Source organism: Lithobates pipiens, unplaced genomic scaffold, assembly GCF_037356315.1.
Source record: "Lithobates pipiens isolate NorthernLeopardFrog02 unplaced genomic scaffold, aLitPip1_a1.2 Scaffold_16, whole genome shotgun sequence".
Classification (NCBI taxonomy): domain Eukaryota; kingdom Metazoa; phylum Chordata; class Amphibia; order Anura; family Ranidae; genus Lithobates; species Lithobates pipiens.
The window spans coordinates 436,915,772-436,940,477 of NW_027507748.1; the positions used below are offsets into that span (position 1 = coordinate 436,915,772).

The 24,706-nt window shown below is 44.2% G+C and overlaps 1 protein-coding gene across 1 annotated transcript in view; it reads left to right on the forward strand.

Moving 5' to 3' along the window:
• The window catches only part of LOC143983217 (interleukin-1 receptor type 1-like), an 80,312-nt gene that overhangs the window by 45,448 nt on the left and 10,158 nt on the right, over window positions 1-24,706 (forward strand). Inside the window, exons 8-9 of the mRNA XM_077482658.1 lie at window positions 3,061-3,206; window positions 18,340-18,483. Coding sequence (XP_077338784.1) covers window positions 3,061-3,206; window positions 18,340-18,483 — 290 coding nt within the window. The remainder of the gene's footprint in view (window positions 1-3,060; window positions 3,207-18,339; window positions 18,484-24,706) is intronic.

Genomic DNA, 24,706 nt, shown 5'->3' on the forward strand with positions numbered 1-24,706 from the left:
TATTTCATTTTCTTCTTTTAGTTGTCCTTTAGGTCCCATTCACACCTGAGCGTTTTGTAGCTTGAAGCCTGAAGCTACAAAATGCCGGAGGGGAAAAAATCTATTATTCTCAATGGAGATGGTTCACATCTCCACTCCAAGTCACCTGAAGCCATATGCTTGAAGCTCAAACAAGTTCTGGACCCTTTTTTGTCACTCGATTCGGGCAGATTTGGGCGTTTTTTTTCTTTTTACATTGATGACCTTTTGCCCTGTACAAAATCGTGGCAAATTGCCATAAACACCGCTGCAAAATCGCGGTAAAAAATGCCGCAAAATTGTGGTAAAATTGCGCGATTTTCTGCCTAAAAACGCTATACTCAGGTGTGAATGGGGCCTTAAGGTGCTGCTGATAGAATGGCAACAAAGGAATGCAAACAAAAGAATGCTGGCATTAAAAAAAAATGCATGGGGGTTGATGGATCTGCTTTCACCGAGACTGATGATGGATCTACTCCTGTCTTTATTTACACTATTCTTTTTTTTTGGTGAACGAGTAGGGGTACTACGTACCTCTACTCATTCACATGGAAGAGCTGGGATCTGGGGGCCCCTTTGTTAAACGGGACTTCTAGATTCCGATAAGGCACCACACATCCACTGGACCAGGGTGGTAGGTAAGAGGTCCTTGTCCTTATCAACATGGGGGCAGGGTGCTTTGAGGAGCCACCCTACCCCAAAGTGTTTAAGGCCCACCCCCTATCCCCTATGTTCAAGGCATGGGGCCTGGTATGGTTCGGGGGGAGAGGCGCTCGCTTAGCTCCCCTTTCCTGGCCTGCTGGGTTGCATGCTTAGATAAGGGTCTGGTATGGATTATGTAGGGGGGCCTCCACACCATTTAAAAAAAAATTGCTGTTGAGTTCCCCTTAAAACCCATACCAGACTCAAAGGAGCCTGATATAGTTTAGGGGAAAACCCCACCCAGTTTATTTTTTATTTAATGCGGCATTCTATTGTTTAGGTGTCAGTGGGGAGTCCCGCTGACAGCTGATGAGTAATCGGTTGTTAAGGACTTGGTGGCTGCCCGCTACTTAACAACCCACTATTCATTGGTTGTTAAGGATGCAGGCGGGCACCTGCTCTTTAACAACCATGTTGTGTACTGGTTGTTAAGGATGCTGGTGGTGCTAAAGCATTCAGGTGAGGTTTTCATGCGACTTTTGAGAGTTAACATTGAAGCCCCATGAAAGTCTGACCAAAGTAGTGCATGAACTACTTTAAAGTTGCACCAAATTTAAATTGCATGAATATAAACAGTACTCATTAGAAAACATGGGGTGTGACTTGTCATGTGACTTTGATGTCCAAAGTCACATGACAAGTTGCACAAGTGGGAATGGAACCTTAAGCTGCCTGTGGATGCTGTCAAGTCAGAAAGTGGTCATACTGGAGAGAAGTTTGTCAATGCATAAAGTGGCATTTGAAACAGAACAGAAACTGTTCCTTTAGTAAACGTTAAAGTGATACTAAAGGAAAAAGAAAAATGACAAACATGTCATAATTACCTGCACTGTGCAATGGTTTTGCAAAGAGCAGCCCGAAACACCCTCTTTTCAGGTCCCCTGATGGCACTCTGGGCTCCCCCCCCCCCCATTGAGTGCCCTCATAGCAAGCCACTGGCTCTAGGGGCACTTGTGTGTGCTTACTCCCGAACCCCTTTGTGTGTTCATTTACACATAGAATGGGGCGCAGCCCCACTCCCTGTTTCCTCCTCACTGCCTGTGATTGACAGCAGTGGGAGTCAATGGCTCCCGCTGCTGTGTCTGAGCCAATGAGGAGGGAGAGAGCTACTCTCATGCATAGTGCTGGATCTAGTTTGGGCTCATGTAAGTATATGGGACGGCAGCTGCATGCAAGTTTTTTTACCTTCAGAATGCATGAAGGTAAAATCCATTCAGCTTTTAGAACAGCTTTAACTGAGCTTAGTGACCAAAGTGAAGCAGTGTTTTACCTGTAAATGAATGGATGATTAAAGAAAACTTGGCCTCAATATATTCACTAAGCTAAGTAGATACTGACTTTGCTAAAGCTTACCATGAGCTTACCATGAGCTTACCAAGGCGATTCAGTTCGCATTGTGCGCTATATAAGTATTTCATTCATTCATTCATTCATGAATAGTATGAATTTACCCAGCTCCTGCTGAATTGGCAAAAATTCAAGCCATGTGTGGCTCTGTTAGCACTACCTGGATCGCCAAGTTTAATTAAAAGATCTAAAAATGGAAAAATAAAAGGAGATGGGTTGAGAAATGTCCACTGAACAGTGACTACAGTGACATGTGGGTTTCGCACTGCTTAAATACAATAGCTGACAGCAGAGATTTCTCCATGCATCGTTTAGCATGTACAGCTAGCCTAAGTAAACAACCTCTGTGTCAACTCTAATGTCCCATGTTTGTACTCGTTTAGATATTTGCCATTGCATTTATTTTTGATACACAGGTAAGTGCATGCTGTTCTTTGTATTCAGCAATTTTAGGCTAAAGAAGGTTACACTCACTGAGGTTCATTTACTAAAACTGGGAGTGCAAAATCTGGTGCAGCTCTGCATACAAACCAATCAGCTTTTAGTTTTTTTGTTTTTTTTTGTAAAAGCTTAATTGAACAAGCTAAAATTAGAAGCTTATTGGCTATCATGCATAGCTGCACCAGATTTTGCACACTCCAGTTTTAGTAAATCAACTCCAGTGTCTGTTATTGGGCTTAATAATTAAACACATATAATAAAACTATCAAGTCAAAGTTGCAGTTAATGTACAGAATACATAGAAATGCATCATGCACTTGGTCAGCAGTAGAGCATAAGGGACATGGTTTCCAACATGAGACATGAAAGGGAGGTTTATAGATATCAGGGATAAGTAATAGCTGCAAATGTTATGAAAATGCTGCACCTGAAATCTGTTTGCCTTAATGGACAAATTATAATTTTTTAGAAGCTTTAATCATTAGTATGACACATCTAATGAGAAGGATTTTTTGGTTTGAGCTAATATTATTATGATCTCTCTTCTTATAGTGAAGCAGTCAAAGATGGACAAAAAGTGGCATGCCAAAATATAACCTTTTCAATTGTTAAAGAAGAAGATTATGGTCTGCGATTTTATTGTTCTGCTGACAATAATTTAGCATACAGTCAGGCATTTTTTATACTGAAACGACCAGGTATGTATTCACATATAGTAATTGGCTTATAAGAAGCAAACGGTCAATTATTTTCAGACCAAAGTACATGAATTGAATGTTTATGAAGGTGATTGTATAAAAAGACACATGAATGGCAGCAGGTGGAGCTTAGCCACGGGGAAAGTCAGTCCTAGTAATAAAGGGAAATAAATCATATATGGGAACAGAAGAGGCTTTTCTGGTTTTAGAATCCTTCTTGTAGTTTTTGTTCTTAGAATTTTTTCTAAGAATGAAGTACAACCAAAAATGAATGCTGAACTCCAGGCAAATAAACACACATATGAGTTCCCCTCTAGAGTATTTTTTTTTTCATATTTTGTTAAAATCTGCATTTTTTGGTTAAAAAACTACTTGCACCTCTCAGAACATAATAAATGGAATTCAAAATGGCTCTAACGCCACTTTTCTGGTGGTAGTTCCTTTAACCACTTTCAGACCGGACCATTTTGCTGGTAAATGACCAGAGGTCTTTTTACACTTTGGCACTGCGCTACTTTAACTGGTAATTGTGCGGTCATGCAATGTTGTATCCAAACGAAATTTGCGTCCTTTTCTTCCCACAAATAGAGCTTTCTTTTAAAGGTATTTGACTGACTCTGCGATTTTTATTTTTTGCGATATAAACGTAAAAAGACCGCAAATTTTGAAAAAAAATGATATTTTCTACTTTTTGTTATTAGAAAAATCCAATAAACTCAATTTTAGTCATACATTTAGGCCAAAATGTATTCAGCCACATGTCTTTGGTAAAAAAAAAGTCAATAATTGTATATTTATTGGTTTGCGCAAAAGTTGTCACATCTACAAACCAAGGTACATTTTCTGGAATTTACGCAGCTTTTAGTTTACGACTGCCTATCTCATTTCTTGAGGTGCTAAAATGGCAGGGCAGTACAAAACCCCCCCAAATGACCCCATTTTGGAAAGTAGACACCCTAAGGAAATTGATAAGAGGCATGTTGAGCCCATTGAATATTTTATTTTTTTGCCGCAAGCGATTGAATAATGACAAAAAAAATATATATTTTTTTTTTTACATAAAGTTGTCACTAAATGATATATTGCTCACACATGCCATGGTTATATGTGGAATTGTACCCCAAAATACATTCTGCTGCTTCTCCTGAGTACGGGGATACCACATGTGGTCGACTTTTTGGAAGCCTAGCCGCGTACGGGGCCCCGAAAGCCAAGCACCGCCTTCAGGATTTCTAAGGGCATACATATGTCATTTTACTCCTCACTACCTATCACAGTTTTGAAGGCCATAAAATGCCAAGATGGCACAAAACCCCCACAAATGACCCCATTTTAGAAAGTAGACACCCCAAGCTATTTGCTGAGAGGCATGTTGAGTCCATGGAATATTTTATATTTTACCACAAGTTGCGGGAAAATTACAAACTTTATAAATTTTTCACAAAGTTGTCACTAAATGATATATTGCTCACGCATGCCATGGGCATATGTGAAATAACACCCCAAAATAAATTCTGCTGCTTCTCCTGAGTACGGGGATACCACATGTGTGGGATTTTTTGGGAGCCTAGCCACGTACGGGGCCCCGAAAGCCAAGAACCGCCTTCAGGCTTTCTAAGGGCGTAAATTTTTGATTTCACGCCTCACTACCTATTACAGTTTTGAAGGCCATAAAATGCCAAGATGGCACAAAACCCCCACAAATGACCCCATTTTAGAAAGTAGACACCCCAAGCTATTTGCTGAGAGGCATGTTGAGTCCATGGAATATTTTATATTTTGCCACAAGTTGCGGGAAAATTACAAACGTTTATTTATTTATTTATTTTTTTCACAAAGTTGTCACTAAATGATATATTGCTCACACATGCCATGGGCATATGTGAAATAACACCCCAAAATAAATTCTGCTGCTTCTCCTGAGTACGGGGATACCACATGTGTGGGATTTTTTGGGAGCCTAGCTGCGTACGGGGCCCCGAAAGCCAAGAACCGCCTTCAGGCTTTCTAAGGGCGTACATTTTTGATTTCACGCCTCACTACCTATTACAGTTTTGAAGGCCATAAAATGCCAAAATAGCACAAAACCCCCCAAAATGACCCCATTTTGGAAAGTAGACACCCCAAGCTATTTGCCGAGAGGCATGGTGAGTATTTTGCAGCTCTCATTTGTTTTTGAAAATGAAGAAAAAAAAAATAATGTATATTTTTTTTCTTTTTTTCAATTTTCAAAACTTTGTGACAAAAATGAAGGTCTGCAAAATACTAACCATACCTCTCGGCAAATAGCTTGGGGTGTCTCCTTTCCAAAATGGGGTCACTTGGGGGGATTTTGTGCTATCTGGGCATTCCATGGCCTCGAAAACTTTGATAGGCAGTGAGGAATGAAATCAAAAATTTACACCCTTAGAAATCCTGAAGGTGGTGCTTGGATTTTGGGGTACCGTACGCGGTTAGGCTCCCAAAAGGTCTCACACTTGTGTTATCCCCGTACTCAGGAGAAGCAACAGAATGTATTTTGGGGTGTAATTTCACATATAACCATGGCATGTTTGAGCAATATATCATTTAATGACAACTTTGTGCAAAAAAAAAAAAATAATAATGTATTTTTTCCACAACTTTTGTCAAAATATAAAATATTCCATGGACTCGACATGCCTCTCAGAAAATAGCTTGGGGTGTCTACTTTCTAAAATGGGGTCATTTGGGGAGGTTTTGAACTGTCCTGGCATTTTATGCACAACATTTAGAAGCTTATGTCACACATCACCCACTCTTCTAACCACTTGAAGAAAAAGCCCTTTCTGACACTTTTTGTTTACATGAAAAAACATATTTTTTTGCAAGAAAATTACTTTGAACCCCCAAACATGAAGTGTTTTTTTAAAGCAAAAGCCCTACCGATTAAAATGGTGGGTGTTTCATTTTTTTTTTTCACACGGTATTTGCGCAGCGATTTTTCAAACGCATTTTTTGGGGAAAAAACACACTTTTTTTATTTTAATGCACTAAAAATCACTATATTGCCCAAATGTTTGATGAAATAAAAAATATGATCTTAGGCCGAGTACATGGATACCAAACATGACATGCTTTAAAATTGCGCAGAAACGTGCAGCGGCGACAAACTACGTACATTTTTAAAAGCCTTTAAATGCCTTTACAGGTGACCACTTTAGATTTACGGAGGAGGTCTACTGCTAAAATTAGTACCCTCGATCTGACCTTCGTGGTGATACCTCACATGCATGGTGCAATTGCTGTTTACATATGACACCAGACCAACGCTTGCGTTCGATGTTGCGCCTTAGCAGGGGGGGACAGGGGTGTTTTTTTTTTTTTTTATTATTATTTATTTTGCTTTTTTATTTTATTTTTAAACTGTTCCTTTCATTTATATATATTTTTTTATGATTTTTATTGTTATCTCAGGGAATGTAAATATCCCCTATGATTGCAATAGGTAGTGACAGGTACTCTTTTTAAAAAAAATTAGGGTCTATCAGACCCTAGATCTCTCCTCTGTCCTCAAAGCATCTGACCACACCAAGATCGGTGTGATAAAATGCTTTCCCAATTTCCCAATGGCGCTGTTTACATCCCGCAAAATCTAAGTCATGAAATGCTCGTAGCTTCCGGTGTCTTAGGCCATAGAGATGATTGGAGCCATTCTGGTCTCTGATCAGCTCTATGGTCAGCTGGCGGAACCACCGGCTGCATTCTCAGGTTCCCTGTTGGGACAGGAGAGCCTGAGAAAACCATGGAAGATGGTGCGGGGGGGGGGGGGACATTCCCTCCCACTGCTTGTAAAAGTAGTCTAGAGGCTAATTAGCCGCTAGGATTGCTTTTACATAAAAGCCGACCGCTGGCTGAAAAGAATGATACCAAGATGATACCTAAACCTGCAGGCATCATTCTGGTATAAGCACTCAAAGTCCCGCAACATACCAGTATGTTGCTGGAACTGGTTGGGCATATATTGTAATTTTTTTTTCATGCAGCCTGTGGGCTGAACGAAAAAAAAATATTGATCAGTGGGTATGCCCACCATTAGATACCACCCTTCATCCACCCACTTTTAATGGTGGGCATACATGCACCATTTATATATGCCGAAGCATGGGGGCATCCTCCCGCAAAAGGTAGGAGCAGATCGCTCCTCCACCCCGTATGCCCCCATGCTTCGGCATATATGCTCTTTTTTAACTGTGGTGGTGAAATCACCCCCGACAGTGCTGGAGTCGCAGCTTTATGTATCGTGGGAGCAAACGCTGTTGCTGTCAAGATAAATAAATCCGCGCTGCAACTGAATGGCGTACCTGCTAAGCAAATGATGCTTAACAATAAAACAAAGTAACATTACAGTATAACAGTAAGACGTACCATACCTGCAAAGCAAATACAAAAAAAAAATAGCAAAAAATAACACATTTAACACAATCTGTGCCTAAAATATATATATGCCGAAGCATGGGGGCATCCTCCCGCAAAAGGTAGGAGCAGATCGCTCCTCCACCCCGTATGCCCCCATGCTTTGGCATATATGCTCTTTTTTAACTGTGGTGGTGAAATCACCTCCAACAGCGCTGGAGTCGCGGCTTTACGTATCGTGGGAGCAAACGCTGTTGCTGTCAAGATAAATAAATCCGCTCTGCAGCAGAATGGCGTACCTGCTAAGCAAATGATGGTTAACAATAAAACAAAGTAACATTACAGTATAACAGTAGGACTTACCATACCTGCAAAGCAAATACAAAAAAAATAGCAAAAAATAACACATTTAACACAATCTGTGCCTAAAATATATATATGCCGAAGCATGGGGGCATACTCCCGCAAAAAAGTTATGCCGCGTACATACATTCAAACTTTTCCACGGGCAAGCCCTCCGTCGGAATTTTGACTGTATGTACGCGGCATTAGGAGCAAAATCGCTCCTCCACCCCTTATGCCCCCATGCTTCGGCATATATGCTCTTTTTTAACTGTGGTGGTGAAATCACCTCCGACAGCGCTGGAGTCGTGGCTTTACATATCGTGGGAGCAAACGCTGTTGCTGTCAAGATAAATAAATCCACGCTACAGCTGAACGGCGTACCTGAAAACAAAAAATGGTTAACAATAAAACATTGCAGAATAGAATACAGTACAAAGGAGCAGAACAATAGAGAGAGAATAGAGAGAGAGAGAACAATAAAACAACAACTATTTTTGGTTTGTTTATTTTATATTTTTTTTTTTTTTTTTTTTTTTTTTACTTTTTTTTTTTTTTAAACACTTTTTTATGTAACTTTAACACTTCTGTTGTAACGGTTCCAGCGGTTTGGGTCTCTCAAAATGCGATGGCATCTTGGGAGACCCTGTGAACGTGTGCCTAGCCTGTGCAATGCTGTACCCTACGCTAATACTCAACTAGTTCATGGTAGCGTTCAAAACATTCACCAATGCAAAGACCAGGATTGTCAGGACAGCGGGGACAACAATAACGGGTGTCACGCCTAAATCCGCGCTTTCTGCAGACACGACATTTTCTTTGGGGGGCTTGTTGGGTAGGGGTACTCGGGAGGGCATAAAGATAATGCCTCTCATGCAGCCGGCTTACTGCATCTGGTAGGGGAAGGTGAGGTGGAGCACCGTCTGGATACAGAAGGGCTCTGACGATATCCTCCTGGAATTTAAGGAAGGATCCAGTCCGTCCTGAAGCTTTGTGTAGTACATAAGCATTCAGTATAGCCAATTGGAATAAATAAACAGACACTTTTTTGTACCAGCGTCTGGCCTTACGGGCAACTAGATACGGCGCCAACAACTGGTCATTGAGGTCCACCCCTCCCATGTTAAGGTTATATTTGTGGACACAGAGGGGTTTCTCCACAATACCAGTCGCCGTAGGAATTTGGACCGTCGTGTCTGCATGAAGGGAGGTAAGAACGAAAACATTCTTATTATCCCTCCACTTCATAGCGAGCAAATTATTACTGCGCAAGCAGGCTCTCTCCCCCAGCCTAAGACGGGACTCTACAAGCCGCTGGGGAAAGCCCCGGCGATTAGGTCGCACGGTGCCACATGCTCCAATCTGCTGATCAAACAAGTGACTAAACAGTGGCACGCTTGTGTAATAATTGTCCACGTACAAGTGGTACCCCTTTCCGAATAAGGGTGACACCATGTCCCACACTATCTTGCCAGCGCTTCCTATGTAATCAGGGCAGTTCTCCGGCTCTACGTGACTATCTCTACCCTCATAAACCATGAAACTACGTGTATAGCCTGTGGCCCTGTCACAGAGCTTATGCATCTTGACCCCGTATCTGGAACGCTTGTTGGGGACGTATTGTTTGAATGACAAGCGACCAGAAAACTTAATCAGGGACTCATCAACGCAGACAACTTGATGGGGAGTAAACAAGTCTGCAAAACGTTGGTTGAAGTGGTTTATGAGGGGCCGAATTTTGTAGAGCCGATCGTATTCAGGGTCTCCACGAGGACGACAGAGTTCATTGTCGCTGAAGTGCATGAACCGCAAAATCATCTCGTATCGTGCCCTGGACATGGAAGCAGAGAACACGCGCATATGGTGAATTGGGTCAGTGGACCAATATGACCGCAACTCACTCTTTTTGGTTATGCCCATGTTGAGGGAGAGGCCCAGAAAGATTTTAAATTCGGAAACCGTAACTGGTTTCCATTGTTTGGCAAGGGCGGACTGGGGAATAGTGGCGATGTGTTGACCAGCGTACAAATTGGTTTGGTCCACAATAGATCTATAGAGATCTTCGGTGAAAAACAGTGAGTAAAAGTCAAGTGTCTTAAAATCAACTGTTTCCACGTTAATGCCAGGTTGGCCAGTGAATGGGGGAAGTACGGGTTCTGCAGAAGATGTGGGCACCCAAATAGGATTGGCGAATTCTGCAGGAAGGGCACTATGGGTACGACGGGCCTGTCTTTGTCTTCTTCTTGGTGGCAGCGGGACACTACTTGTGCTTGCCACCTCGCCAGCTTGAACTGCACTTATGGGACTCGCCACGTCACCACGTGTTACTGCAGTGCTGGATGTACGTCCAGGGTGTACTAGGCCGCTGGTGCTTGCCAGTTCACCAGAAGGTTGAGCGGCTCTAGTACGTCTCTGCTCCATACGAGTGACCTGCGGTTCCTGCACCTCAACAACGGAATACATTCGGGATTGGGCACACCTGTTCTTAGCAGCGGCCTCATCTCCGTCGTCAGAGCTATCTGTCATGGAGCCGCTGTCCTCTACAGGATCGTATTCTGAGCCTGAATCTGACAGATGAGTGATGTCCTCTTCACTATCTGTCATGCTCAGAAACGTGTAGGCCTCTTCACTAGTGTACCTTCGCTTTGCCATTTTGGGCTCTAAATTTAGGAGTACACTAGTGAGACTCACAGGTAAAAAAGCACCTAGCCTGTCAGCGACTGTTTCAAAACGCTACAAAAAAAACTGTTAGCGATCGCAGGGATCAAGCCTGACTCTGCGAACGCTGCAGTTATGTGTGTTGTGTTTTGTAAGTGACAGTGATCGATCGATACTGCACTTGGGTGGGCTGGGCTGGGCTTGGCGGAGGGGCTAAACGCAGGTGCTAGCGGGTATCTGGGCTGATCCCGCTAACAATGCGTTTTGGGAAACCTAAAATGCAGGCAACGCTAATATAGATCTGATCAGATACTATATTACTAAGGGAGGTGTATGCTTTGCGCGTGGGTGTTAGCGGTACTGGCACTAACCTGACGCTGGGGCGACGCAGGCCTTATCTGACCCTCAAACTTATATCACCCGCCGGGTGATCAGGGGGTTAAACCTTTATTAGGTAATAAATGGCGGGTGCCCTGAAACAAAAAAAAAATAACTAACCAACCAGCGTCACCTGTAACAGTTATATGGTGATCACTGGTGAAAGGGTTAACTGGGGGGCAATCAGGGGGCTATGCGGTAGTATATGGGGGTCCCTGACGCTATAAAAAGCTGCGGCGAACCTAAATACTTACCTGCCTAACTAGCGTCACCTGTGACACTAATACAGCGATCAGAAAAAAATCGCTTATTAGTTACACTGGCGACGGGGGGTGATCACGGGGTTGAACCTTTATTGGGGGGGTTAGGGGGGCACCCTAGAGCTAAAGGGGGCTAACCCTAACTGCCCTAACAGTTATTACAGTCACAAATGACACCAATGCAAAAAAAAAAAAATGCACTTGGTGTCACTGTGACTGGGGGGGCAGGGGTGATTTGGGGGGTGATTGGGGGGTGATCGGGGGGGTGAAAAGTGTGCCTGGCGTGTTCTACTGTATGTGTAGTGTTGGGTGAAACTCACCGATCCTCTCTCCTCGGTGCCGGAACGAAAAGACCGACACGAGGAGAGATTACATCACTTCCTCTGCCTGTGTTTACAATACAGGAGAGGAAGTGATGTCACGAAGGATTTCCATTCGTCGGGAGCGATCGCGAGGGGGTGGCCATGAATGAATGGCTGTCCCCTCATCCCGGATCTCTCCCGAACGAATGCCGACCGCCACTGGCACCGGGGGGGGGGCCCGATCGGGCCCCCCACCTGCGGGCAGGCAGGGACTTATATATACGCCCATATGCCTGCCCGTGCCATTCTGCCGACGTATATCGTCGTGCGGCGGTCGGCAAGTGGTTAAAGCATTATTAAACCCCAAGCCAAAAATGGAATTTACAGTGCCTTGCAAAGGTATTCATCCCCTTGGCTTTTTACCTATTTTGTTACATTACAGCCTTTAGTTCAATGTTCTTTTAATCTGAATTATATGTGATGGAAAAGAACACAATAGTCTAAGTTGGTGAAGTATAATTAGAAAAAAATATACATAAAACTATTTTTCAGAAATAAAAAACTGATAATTGCCATGTGCGTATGTATTCACCCCCTTTGTTATGAAGCCCATAAAAAGCTCTGGTCCAACCAATTACCTTCAGAAGTCACATAATTAGTTAAATGATTTCCACCTGTGTGCAATCTACGTGTCACATGATCTGTCATTACATATACACATCTTTTTGAGACTGCAACTCTAAGCAAGGGGCAGCACTAACCAAAAACTGCCATGAAGACAAAGAAACTCTCCAAACAAGTAAGGGACAATGTTGTTGAGAAGTACAAGTCAGGGTTGGGTTATAAAAAAAAATCCAAATCTTTGATGATCCCTAGGAGCACCATCAAATCTATCATAACCAAATGGAAAGAACATGGCCCAACAGCAAACCTGCCAAGAGACGGCCGCACACCAAAACTCATGGACCGGGCAAGGAGGGCATTAATCAAAGAGGCAGTACAGAGTCCTAAGGTAACCCTGGAGGAGTTTCAGAGTTCCACAGCAGAGACTGGAGTATCTGTACATAGGATGATAATAAACCGTACGCTCCATAGAGTTGGGCTTTATGGCAGAGTGGTCAGAAGAAGGCTGTTACCTTCAGAAAAAAACAAAATGGCACGTTTTGAGTTTGCGAAAAGGCATATGGGAGAAATGTATGGAGGAAGGTGCTCTGGTCTGATGAGACTAAAATTGAACTTTTTGGCCATCAAAGAAAATGCTATGTCTGGCTCAAACCCAACACATCACATGACCCAAGGAACACCAGCTGTGGGGATGTTTTTCAGCAGTCAGGATAGGTAAAATGGTCAGAGCTGAGGGAAAGATGGATGGTGCTAAATACAGGGATGAGACAAATTTCATTTAAATTGGCCCGCGATTGCAATTGCTGGGAAACGGCTATTTGAGAGCAAAACAAAAGAAAACCGGCGTTCCCCCCCCCCCCCCCCCCCCCGATAATCCATACCTAACGATGGATTTACACTTTTATTTTTATTTCTCATATTTTCTCTGTTCTTATTACTTTTTTACACTTTTTTGGTTAATGGGTAGGGGCACTATGTACCCCATATTCATTCACAAGGGGCGGGGGGGTGGAAACTGGAGGCCCATTGTTAAAGGGTGTTTCTAGATACAGATAAGCCCCTTGCCCGAATAGACTAACAACCACTGGCCAGGGTTGTGGGGATGAGACCCTTGTCCTCATCAACATGGGGTTTACAAGTAAAAGGCGCAAGTTTCCTAATGCAGTAATAACCTGTGAAATTTTAGTGCTAGGTGGCATACATATAGTCCACAGTCTCTATAATAGTTTCTAAAAATGGTTGAAGGAGGAAGTCCACAAAGATTGTTTCAAGGGAAACTGATTAGTAGTGGGGGGGGGAAAGGGAAAGGATTGGGATAATCCGCTTCCAGGGCTGCCTTCACAGGGGAACAGAGACCATTTTCCCCAAAAAACTGGAAAGAAAAAAGAGGGAGAAGAGGCGCCTCTGATGTGCTACCCAATCACAGCACATCGGACTTAACCACTTCCCCACTCGTGAAACACGTATAGCGGTCGGCTGAGCACCATCCAGCAGTGCCTGAAGCAAGAAAGGCTAATCCAGCAGAGAGACCACATCACAGCTGGCTAAACAAACACCTAGCTGAAATTGGGCTCCACACAGATGGGTAAGGGATCGACCACACCAAGGACAGCCCCAAATATTTGGGATATTATTCCATGCCTTCTTTTAACTACAGAAATGTGAGTGCATTATTAGATACATTTTATTGCATATTAAACTTGTTAAAAATCTGCACCCAGAGGCGCCTCTACTCACTCTTTTTTTTCTCATCAACATGGGGAAAGGTGCTTTGGGGTGGGGAAGGGAAGAGCCCCCCTGCCACAAAGCATCCACCCCCCCACATTGAGGGCATATTGCCTGGTATGGTTCAGGAGGGGGGTGGGTCGCTCACCCCCTTTCCTGACCTGCTAATCTGCATGCAAGAATAAGGGTCTGATATGGATTTGGGGGGGGGGGGGCCACACCGGTTTTGTAAATTCAGCTGTCAGCAGGGAAGCCCATTGGCAGTTGATGACTTGTCGGTTTTTAAAGTGCAAGTTCACATTTACAGGAAATGTGTAAGGTGAACTTACACTGGACCCCCTTCCCATTGCACCCGGTCCCGCTAACCTGCAGTCCGGCAACTCGCTGCTGTACCAATCCAGGGGTTTGAAATCCCAGCGGCTTTCTCGCCTCTTTCTCTGCAGTGATAGGATGGGCTATGCGGGTTTGTACTGCCCATGTGATGGCGCCGACCAATTAGAATGCTCCTAAACATACCTTCTGATGAGGTACGCTTTGGAGATTAAGCGGCAGAGGATTTCTAAGCCCCAGAAGGTTAGGCGTCGACCCGCTGTGTCGGTGAAGGTGATCGCCGCGCTCCAGGTCAGCGGGACTGGGGGGGGGGGTGAGGAGAGTGTCCTGTGTAAGTTCGCCTTACAGATTTTTCTGTAAATGTGAACTTATCCTTTAAGGATGTCGCTGCCAGCTTCCCAGCCCCTCTCCTTAACAACCAGCTTTTACTGCGCCCTGATTGGATTGTGGGACGTTCGACAGGGCAAACATCCGCTAAGCACCCTGGGCTGGGAAACAGATTCTATCGTCGGCTTGTCGGGTGCCTGTGTTAGTTTCATTTCAGGACACTGTATTGTCCAGGAATGAAGGTGCCCGAGACCCGGGGCAGACCTGCAAAATGCGGGACTGTCCCCGGGCAACGTTGTCACCCTAGCTTAATACCTCTTAAGAACCCCTGTCTAATTCAGGCAAGCATTTGTGCCAGTGACAGTATGAGGTACGCCGCAGTACTCAGAGAAGGCCATGCCTCTGCTGGGAAACTATCATGTCTGTGTCTTCCTTTGCTCATTTAGCTGTCAGTTGGGAGATTCTCCCGTTGAAAGCTAAATGTAAACAATAGGTAAAAGGTAAAACTGAAAGTATTACCCAAATATGTGAAACCTCTATATTTGAAAAATCACTTGTCACTGGGTGGGACGGGCCTGATGAGGAGCTTAGAGACTAGTTCTCCATCGGGTCCACTACAATTTTGAGTGACAGTGCACAGCAGTGGGTAAATTGGAAAGCCACTGTTGGTCTGAATTGTGGCTATGGATCCATCCACTGCTATGTGCTGTCAATGCAAAATAGAGTGGACCTGATGGGGAGCTAGTCTCCCAGTTCACCCACCACTAGTATAAAAATACTCACTCATGTTCCTGTCAGTGTAACTGGCACAGTGGCTGTGGATGGAGGGTTGGAGTGCACTCGGGAAAGAGTGTGCAGTGTTGAACTCTTTTCTCAGTGCAAACACAGACAACATTTAGGAATTCCCCTGAATATATTTTCTGAAAGCAGAGGCCTTGTAGAATAAAAAAAAAGTTTTTTTGCAATTTTTATGTTGCACAATATTTGTGCAGCTGTGTATCAAATGCATAATTTCAGTAAAAAAGTGCACTAAAATGAATTTTAGTGCAAACGAACAGACAATATAATTCCTATTTTTTGGTAAGATATAAAAGAGGGGTTGCATCGAGTAAATAGATACCAAACATGTAAAATTGTGTGCGCCCATAATATTGCAAAAAACGACTATACCTAAAATTCTCCAAAGGCAATGTTTTAAAAGCATTTACAACTCATCAGTTTAGCATTAATCATGAATTATGGCCCTCAAACTATTGTTCTTACTTAAACGTTTATGCTGATACCACATGGTGCAAACTCGTTCTACATATATTTGTGTACCCTATGCGCATGTTTGCATTTGTGGGTATGTGCAGGGCGATTGGGTTACATTTATTTAGTTTTTTATTAAATGATATTATATTTTATAATATATATTTTTCCTACTATGTGATTGCATTGGGCAGGTGACAGGTTCACTTTATGAAGACATTGGGGTCTATTAGACCCCCAATGTCTCCCCTTTCCTCCAATACAGCTGTATGGATCACTTTTACATGACAGATGGGAGCTGGTTAAACAAAACAGTAATAAGCTCATGGCTGCTAAGGCAGCTACAAGCTTATTTAATTGTTTTCTAAAGTATTGAAAAAGAATCGGTCTCCTGCCCTGCCAGACAGAGCTGTGCTGTGTGACAGAGTTATCTAAATGTTAGAACCAGATACAGGCACATTTTTTGGCAGGTAAAACAACTTATTTATATGTATTTCATCTGTGTATTTAGCTTTTGCCTGGAGGTCAGCTTTAAATGCATATATTTAAAGTGGAGGTAAACTCCACTTTTGAACTTGTACCTACTAAGGCTTATCTGTAGGCACAGTAAATATTTCCTAAACGTGCACTGTTTAAGAGATATTCACAAGGGATGCTGCTGGTGACATCACCATCGCATGCTCTCTGAAGAAACGGTATCCCATGCACAGTCCACGAACCTGGAAAGGAAGAAAAGATGAAGATGACAGTGTTGGGGATCCGTGAAGGCGCTGCGTGGGAGGGATTCGCTTTACAGATAAGTCTGTCATAATGTGCTAGTATGCAGTACATACTAGTACATTATGACTTAACCCTGCAGGGGGGGGCTACTTTATTTTTACTTTAGTGGCGGTTTACTACCACTTTAAGCAGTTTTGCTGTTACACATGAAAATTACATTCAGTCCAATGAAACTGAATTGAGTTTAAAATATGTCTAAGTATTAAATATTACAAATGCTATTGATCAGTAAGAATATAAGTTACCTGTTCCTACATACATTTTATAGCTGGAGGTTACTTCGTAGCCCAAACTTTTAAGAGTGAGTTAATAAGGAGAAGAGAGAATCTGCAAATTAAAAAGCGAAAACTGGGTATTCCTAGCCACCCTCCCCCACTAAGCATTAAGCTTTTTTGTCGCTTGCCCTTCAGCTGTGACCTTGTTAATTGGTTTATATATATTGGATCATCCATGGGCTTGAAAACCTCTTGTGTCTTTTGGTATATTGTCCAGTTTCTCATTTGCAATTAGCCACAATAGTTTGGCATTATAGTAATGGCAATAAGCTCTGTGTTTACTATAGTCGTTTCCAGGCTCTTGCTAAATTTTAGCTGCTAAAATAATAGAAAGAAGGAAGCTTGTTAGGGTTCTGGAATTCCATGCATGAGCTCATTTATTAAGGTTGTGTGTAGATCGTTAGGTATGCTGATGTTGGTTATAGTTTAAATTATTAGATAATATTCTTGTCCAAAACCATTTGATCTTGGGACAAGCCCAGCAGGTAAGGTACATGAAGCCTATCTGCCTAGGGAGGCATCAGGGAAAAATGTGAGAGTTTGGCTGGGACTAGATACCATTTGTATAAGACTTTATATATTGCCTCATTAGGAGATTTGTTAAATATGTTCACATTGGTTCCATTTGCCCCAGTTTTCCAAATCTATGTCAGTATCTGAATCTAGTGCCCATGCCATCTTGTAAGGTAGGCTGTCCAATACCTAGTCTAATTGTTACTATAATGAAGAGATGCCTCCTCTTTGAATGGATACCCCAATTTGTGAAGGATGCCATTGTGGTGATGTCTTCTTTTTTTATATTGAGGAAATGGAAAGTTTGGTGCATCTAAAACATTTTAGCCCTTGTACACACGGTCGGACATTCCAGGGGAAAATGTCCGAAAGGGACCGTGTTGTCGGATAATCCGACCGTGTGTGGGCTACATCGGACTTTTTTTTGTCAGAATGTCCGACCAACAAAGTTTGAGAGCTGGATATAAAATTTTCCAACAACATGATCCGATCGGACTTTGTGCGATAGTTTGTAGAGAATTCTGATTGGACAAAGTGCCACGCATGCTCAGATCAAATTCCTAGACCAAAGCTATTGGCTACTAGCCTGAACGTAGTCCCGTTGTAACGAAATAACGTCATCACGTTACGAACGATCGTATTTTCCGACAACTTTGTCCAACTGTGTGTATGCAACACCAGTTTCGGAAAAAATCTGTTGGAAAAAATCTGACGGATTTTGTTGTCGGAATGTCCGACCGTGTGTACAAGGGCTTAGAGGGAGGCATATCAAGTTTGTTAATACATTTATCTTGTGCATAAATTGACATATTCTCCCCTGTTTATCCATAACTTAAATTGGTTAGGCTTTGGGTTATGGAAATGCCCATTTTGTATCTTTCATTTTTTATTTTTTTTTATAAAGTGAATTTGTTTAAGTAACAAACTGTGTGTTTCTTTTCAAACAATTACATATATTTGATTAATTAATTGTATTTTATTTTAATCTCAACAGGTCCTAATTTACAGGGATTATTGATTGCAGTATTTGTGACAGCAGCGTTTTTAATTATGACCACTATAATCATCATTAAATTTTTTAAAGTTGACATCGTTCTTTGGTACAGGAGTTCCTGTTTTTCCCATCCTCGCCAAAATGGTATGTTTTAATACTAGTAACTGCAATAGCAAGGGGTAATATAAAAGAAATGATACAGATAAGGATGATTATAAGCAATAATAATGATAAGCAAATTCCTGTTTTCTTAAAAACAGCCAGACCCCTGGCTGGGGCTAGGGGTCTGGCTGCTGGCGCTGGGCTGCTGGTCCTGGGATCCGGCTGCAATGGTGCTGGTGAGCCATCCCAGTCAGAGAATTCCCCAGAAGGAAGGGGGTCGGCTGAGGCAGAGAGAAGACTGTGATCTGCAGGCTGTAGCAATTAGAAGAAAAAAAAACCTTTCCCCTGTCAAGCGGACTCTTTCTCCACTTTTGGGTGCCGCTGCGCAGTGATCTCCTGTGCGACAAGTACATGACAGGAGATCACTGTGCAGCAGCACTGAAAGTGAAGAAAGAGTTCGCTTGACTTTTTGTTTAATTGCTACAGTCTGCAGATCAGTCTTCTCTCTGCGTCCGCCTACCCCCTTCCTTCCCTGCCGGACCAACCCCAAGAAAAGTACCCATGCAGCAGGCTGGGGACAGCAGTATGGGCTTCCCCCTGCCTCAACCCACCCCCTTCCTTCTGGGGAATTCTCTAACTAGGATGGCTGATTTAATGCATATAAAGCACATAGTGAGTTTAATTACCACCTTAATCAGCCACAGAACCCATGTAATTAATGTGTGTCCTGGATTAAATTGATGATGTGGCAACCCTAGCCCTGATTAGCCCTGTTAATATGGCTATTGTATTCATTTATTTCTATGTATATCTCTATAGGTTGTGTGTGTGATTGAGAGCCCACATCCTCCTCCCCCTCTGCAACTTAGCACTTTGCCACCTGACAAGCAGAGGATACACATTCTCTATCACATAATATGCGTTTTATACACCGACTGTACCATGTACATCTACACTCTGTATGGTCACCTCAGCTTTACACACACACACACATGCACAGCATGTCATGCCTGTATTCAAACACATACAGGGAACTGGGTTGCTGCTGCTGAGGTAAACTGAGGCTGTGTATTGTGAAGAAGGGAATCCATGGAAGCTGGGTACAGTGTATAACAGGGGTCACACTTGGTGTCATACATAGAATATCTATGAAAATGGGGGCTACACTGGGTTCCATATATACAGAGACCACACTGGCGCCATACATAAGCTGTCTGGAAACAGGGGCCACAACTGGGTGCCACACATAGGATGTCTATGAAGACAAAGGGTATACACGCTGGATGTCATGCATACACAGGCTGCAGAGGGTGTTATACACAGGCTGTCTGTGAAAACAGGGTCCATGCACAATGGCAGTGCCCTATCCCTGAGGTAACATGCATACACAGATAATCCAACACACTCAGACACATCAAACATAGGGAAATGTCATTACACTGTACACAGCAGCCACGTGCTCTTTTACCAAAGATGTACACAGTCATCTAGGGGCCCTGATGCTGGTCATCTTTGGGACCATTGTTTAAATCCTGACCCTCATCACCAAAAACGGACAAAAGTAGTTGTTTTTATTTCCATATTGTAAGGATAGGCAGTGAACACCAGCAGATCCTGGTATAAATGGGTCTCATGTACAAATGGCAGGTTAGTAATGGTGGAATAAGTGCCTTCCCTGTCCTGTAAAGCTTGCAATCTAATATGGTGGCAGGAAATGACACTAGTGAAGGAGTCATGGGTGATCTATAGTCAGGGCTATACATATGAAGCCATGGTGTTAGCACTACTAACAAACAATCGGCCAAATCACCCAACTGCCAGACTTCATGCATCCTTTACAGAGAAAATGAACAGTCTTTTGTGAGCTTTGTTCTTGTTGTTTTATTGGGGGGGGGGGGGGGGTATAACTTGGATAGGTATTGGGATATGGGATGCCCATAGAATCAATCATTGCCATCATATTTACACATTTCAATATACTTTGATCATAGTTAGAGCCTGAAGGATGAATGTGCACACTTGACTAAGTAGAAATCTCCTGCAAATCTCCCTGCAGACTGTTACTCCCTCTGCATCTCCATGCAGACAACTGTTCCTAAGAGTTCTCGATCCGTCACCATGTGAGGGATAGAAACATCACTTTTGACCATGTAAAATTAATGGTCTTAGTTCTCTTCACCACCTGCCCAAACTTGCTTCTTCTTGCACCCTTGGTTTCTTCCTGTACAGCTTGTAATTACGTTTAAGGTATAACACATCCTCTTCTAATTAGTATGAAGAACTCACTCTGAATAAGCCCCTCTACTGGCTCTGGTGACTCACTGCTACTAGGCCTGAGGCCTACAGAACCTCTCCCCGGATGTCTAGTAGGTTAAAGTCTATGTTTTAGGAAATGGACTACTGCTCCCAGCTGGCCACACGGATTTGACACAACTCCCCACAGTCTCCTGTCTGATCCAGGACTCCTCACCATCCGCCGTGTGCATGATAAAGACTCTGCTAGTGACCGTGTAGAAGCAGAGTTCCCTTCCAGATTCCCTGGCACCTCTAGCCGTCCACTGTGGTAATACTCACCGACCTTCCAGCCCTGAGTCCTTAATGAGATACTTGTTTGGACCATGCATTCCAATAGCTTCTCTTGCCCCTCTGCTCCAGGAGTTCCTTGCCACTGACCATGTGGTGACAGACATTGCCAATGACCGTGTAGAGGCAATGTTCCCTCACAGTTCTTCCTGGGCTTCCACCTGTGATTGCTACACCCCCCCCCCCCCCGTGGGGGGGGGGCTCCTGCGGCTGTCTAGTACTCCATTCCTCACATCACACGGTCCACTACTCCTGCCCAGCAGCATGTTTCCTCAACATATATAGGAGGCCCGCCCCCTGCCAATGCCAGTTATGGATTGGTCAGGGCTTCCACATGTGCTGCCTGCCACTCCAGCTCTCGGCCCAGCCTCCTCTACCAGAACATTCTCCCTGGATGCAGGGGAGGCGCCTCAGACTGGAGCACAGGTGGACACACCCATTGCTACTCTAACCACTCCCAGCCCCAAGATCAAAACAGACAGGCCTAGCTTGCAGCATAGGCCTGCCTAAATTTGCCTGTGCTGAACAAACCTAGTAAAACAACCGTTACTAGCACCTACCTTTTGGTAAAGGGTACTACATCTATACAAACATATACGTCAGTGTTCTCCTGATTCCTGAACACTTTACACTCCTCCACACTTATCCTCACACTTCAGCCTGTACAAAGCACCACCACAGCACACATTCCTTTATTTTTATTACTGCCCCATGTAACACCCGACAGTCCCCCAACCATGGGAGAGTTCACATTAAACTATGAGGGGAAACTCGCAGGTGGGGAGCAGTGCTTCCTATCTATCCTCCCTCTCCCACCAATAAATCTGCCATGTGAAAGGCAGACCTCTGATCACGGCAACGGTCAGCAAAGACTAAATAAATAAGGCAAGCCCATGTGGTCACAGTGCCTGGCCAAGTAAAAAAAAAAAACAAACAAAAAAAAACAAGAGATCCATGTATGTGCAGGACAGTGATAACGTGAGCTGTTCAGCAGCTCTTACAGCGTTCTGTTCTTCAGCCCCAGGTGAATCCCTTTTTCATATCCTTCATGTTGCCCAGTCTACAGTGTGCACTGTCTGAGTGGAGACTGGAGAATGAGTGAGAGGCGAGCAGGGAAGTGGGTGTGGAGGGGTGGATTGCGGCTGTCAGATTGTGTCAGTCAGGAGAGGAGAGAGAGACTGAGTCCCACAGCACACTAAGGCTGGGTTCACACTGCTGCGGGGGGAGATCCGGATGTGATTCGCACCGCAAATCACATCCGATCTCCGTAGCGATGCGAGTTCAGCCATACAGATAGTATGGCTGAATTCGCATCGCTCCCGCAGCAAACTCGCACGGGACCCTTTTTTTGGTCCGCAACAGAATCGGATCGCATGGGGGTTCACACCATGCGATCCGATTCCTGTGCGAGTCGGCAGATCGCACTGCGATATGCGGACGGATCTGGGGGTGTCATTAACATATCATTGACACTCCCAGCCGTCCGCATAGGGCAGTGTGAACTGCCGGCGGGAGTAATGCGATGCGGGAAAACGCTGCGGATTCGCGGCGTTAAAGTGGGAGTAAACCCGCTGACATGTTTTTTTTTCACACCTGCAAGGCAAAAGGCATAATGAGCTAGTATGCAACGCATACTAGCTCATTATGAAATACTTACCTTAGAACGAGCCCCCGACAGCTCACCCGATACACGCCGAGGGAGCTGACATGTTCTTCCGGGTATTGCGGCTCCGGCGATGTGAGTGGCCGGATCAGCGATATCGTCACTCCTGCACATGCGTGCGGGAGATTTCTTTCCAGCAGGGTCCGGCGGCTGCCGGGCTTCCAGCCGAGAATCCCCTGTGCGCATGCGCCGCTGCAATCAGCGGCTCACTACGAGGGAAATAAAGGAGATTTTTTTTTACCTACAAGTAAGCCTTATCATAGGCTTACCTGTAGGTAAAAGTTCAAATTAAGACTATACAACCACTTTAAATTAGCCTTACCTTGCCCAGAATCACGCCGCTCAGCTTCATAATCCACCACGGGTACAGTCAGTCTTAGGCCACGTACACACGGGCGGACTGTCTGTCCAACTTAGTCCGCCGAAACACATTTCAGCGGACAGTCCGCTCGTGTGTGGGCTTCAGCTGACTTTTTCAGCGTGCAGTCTGGCGGACTAAGTATTTCGGAATTTCCGTAATATTGTCTTTGGTTTCAGCGGACAGTCCGCTCGTGAGTAGGCTAGTTGGACGGACTAAGTATGGCGCATGCTCAGAAAGGATTTACACGGCAGAAGGTTGCATTGCTGTGTATTGGACGTCCTATTTCTAGTCCCGTCGTACGTGCTGTACACGTCATCGCGCAAGCTTTCAACGGACTGTTTGTTCATCGTGTGTGGTCAAGTCCGTTCATTCGAAAGTAGGACGGACTGTCCGTCGGATTGTCTGACGGACTTAGTTGGCCAGACAGTCCGCCCGTGTGTACGCGGCTTTACAGTCCACAGCACAGTGAGCTGGGAAACCGGAAATGCCACAAAAAGCATTACCCACCATCCTCTGGTCCCCGCCAATAAAAATAAAGCACAGGGGGCCAATGATCAGAGAGTGGGAGTGTTTGTGGGCGCACGGCTTGCGCCCTGAACTCTCCCTAAACATGGGCAAATCAGCTTCCCAGCTTGCAATCAGCTGACTGCAAGCTGGGAAGCTTACCATAGACCGGTGTGTGTCCATCTCCTGTTCACTCTTAAAATTACCACTTTTTTGTTAATAGCTGGGGGGCAAAGCCCATGCACCCCCTATGGACAGGCCACCACTGTTCTGACCCCCCCAACCATGGTGGAGCAGTGGGCCATGTAGAGCATCCTAGCATAGTTCCTCTGCTGCAGGGGGGAGCATAAAGCATCTTGTGGATTCCCCACCATAACAAAATGCGGTGATGGCGGCATGCATCGGTCATCTTTGGAGCAATATGTGTTCTAGTGGCCAGAAAATTGAGAACCCAAGCATGCAGGGGGGGGGGGGGGAGGGAGATCTCAGGATGCCACACACACAAAATTTGCATGCAGACCACCCAAGGACAGCCCCCCAAGGCCAAAGGGAACTTCCAAGCCCACAATTTCTGAGATCAGAAACATGGTCTGTGCGTGCCGAACAGAACCAGCCCCCCCAAATGAAACTCCTAACAAAGAAACAATGGACCTATGCCCCCCTGTCATGAAAAGTGAGTCTGAGAGACCCATGAACTAAAAACCATCTAAAAAAGACAAACAACGTTCCTAACAATAATTCCTAACATTTGGTGTGACCACCACTTTGCCTTCAAAAAAGCATCAATTCTTCTAGGTACAATTGCACACAGTTTTTGAAGGAAAATCTTGGAGAGCTAACCACAGATCATCTGTGCATGTAAGCTGCCTCTTTCTGTCTCTTCATGTAATCCTAGACAGACTCGATAATGTTGAGATCAAGGCTCTGTGGGGGCCAAACCATCACTTCCATAACTACTTGTTCTTCGTTATGCTGAAGATAGTTCTTAATGGCAACTGTAGGTTTCGAGTCGTTCTCCTGTTGCAGAATAAATTTGGATAAGTATCTGCCTGTATTTCTCAGCATTGAGTACACCATTGATCCTAACCAAATCTCCAACTCCATTTGCAGATATACAGCCCCAAACTTGCAAGGAACCTCCCCCATGCTTCACT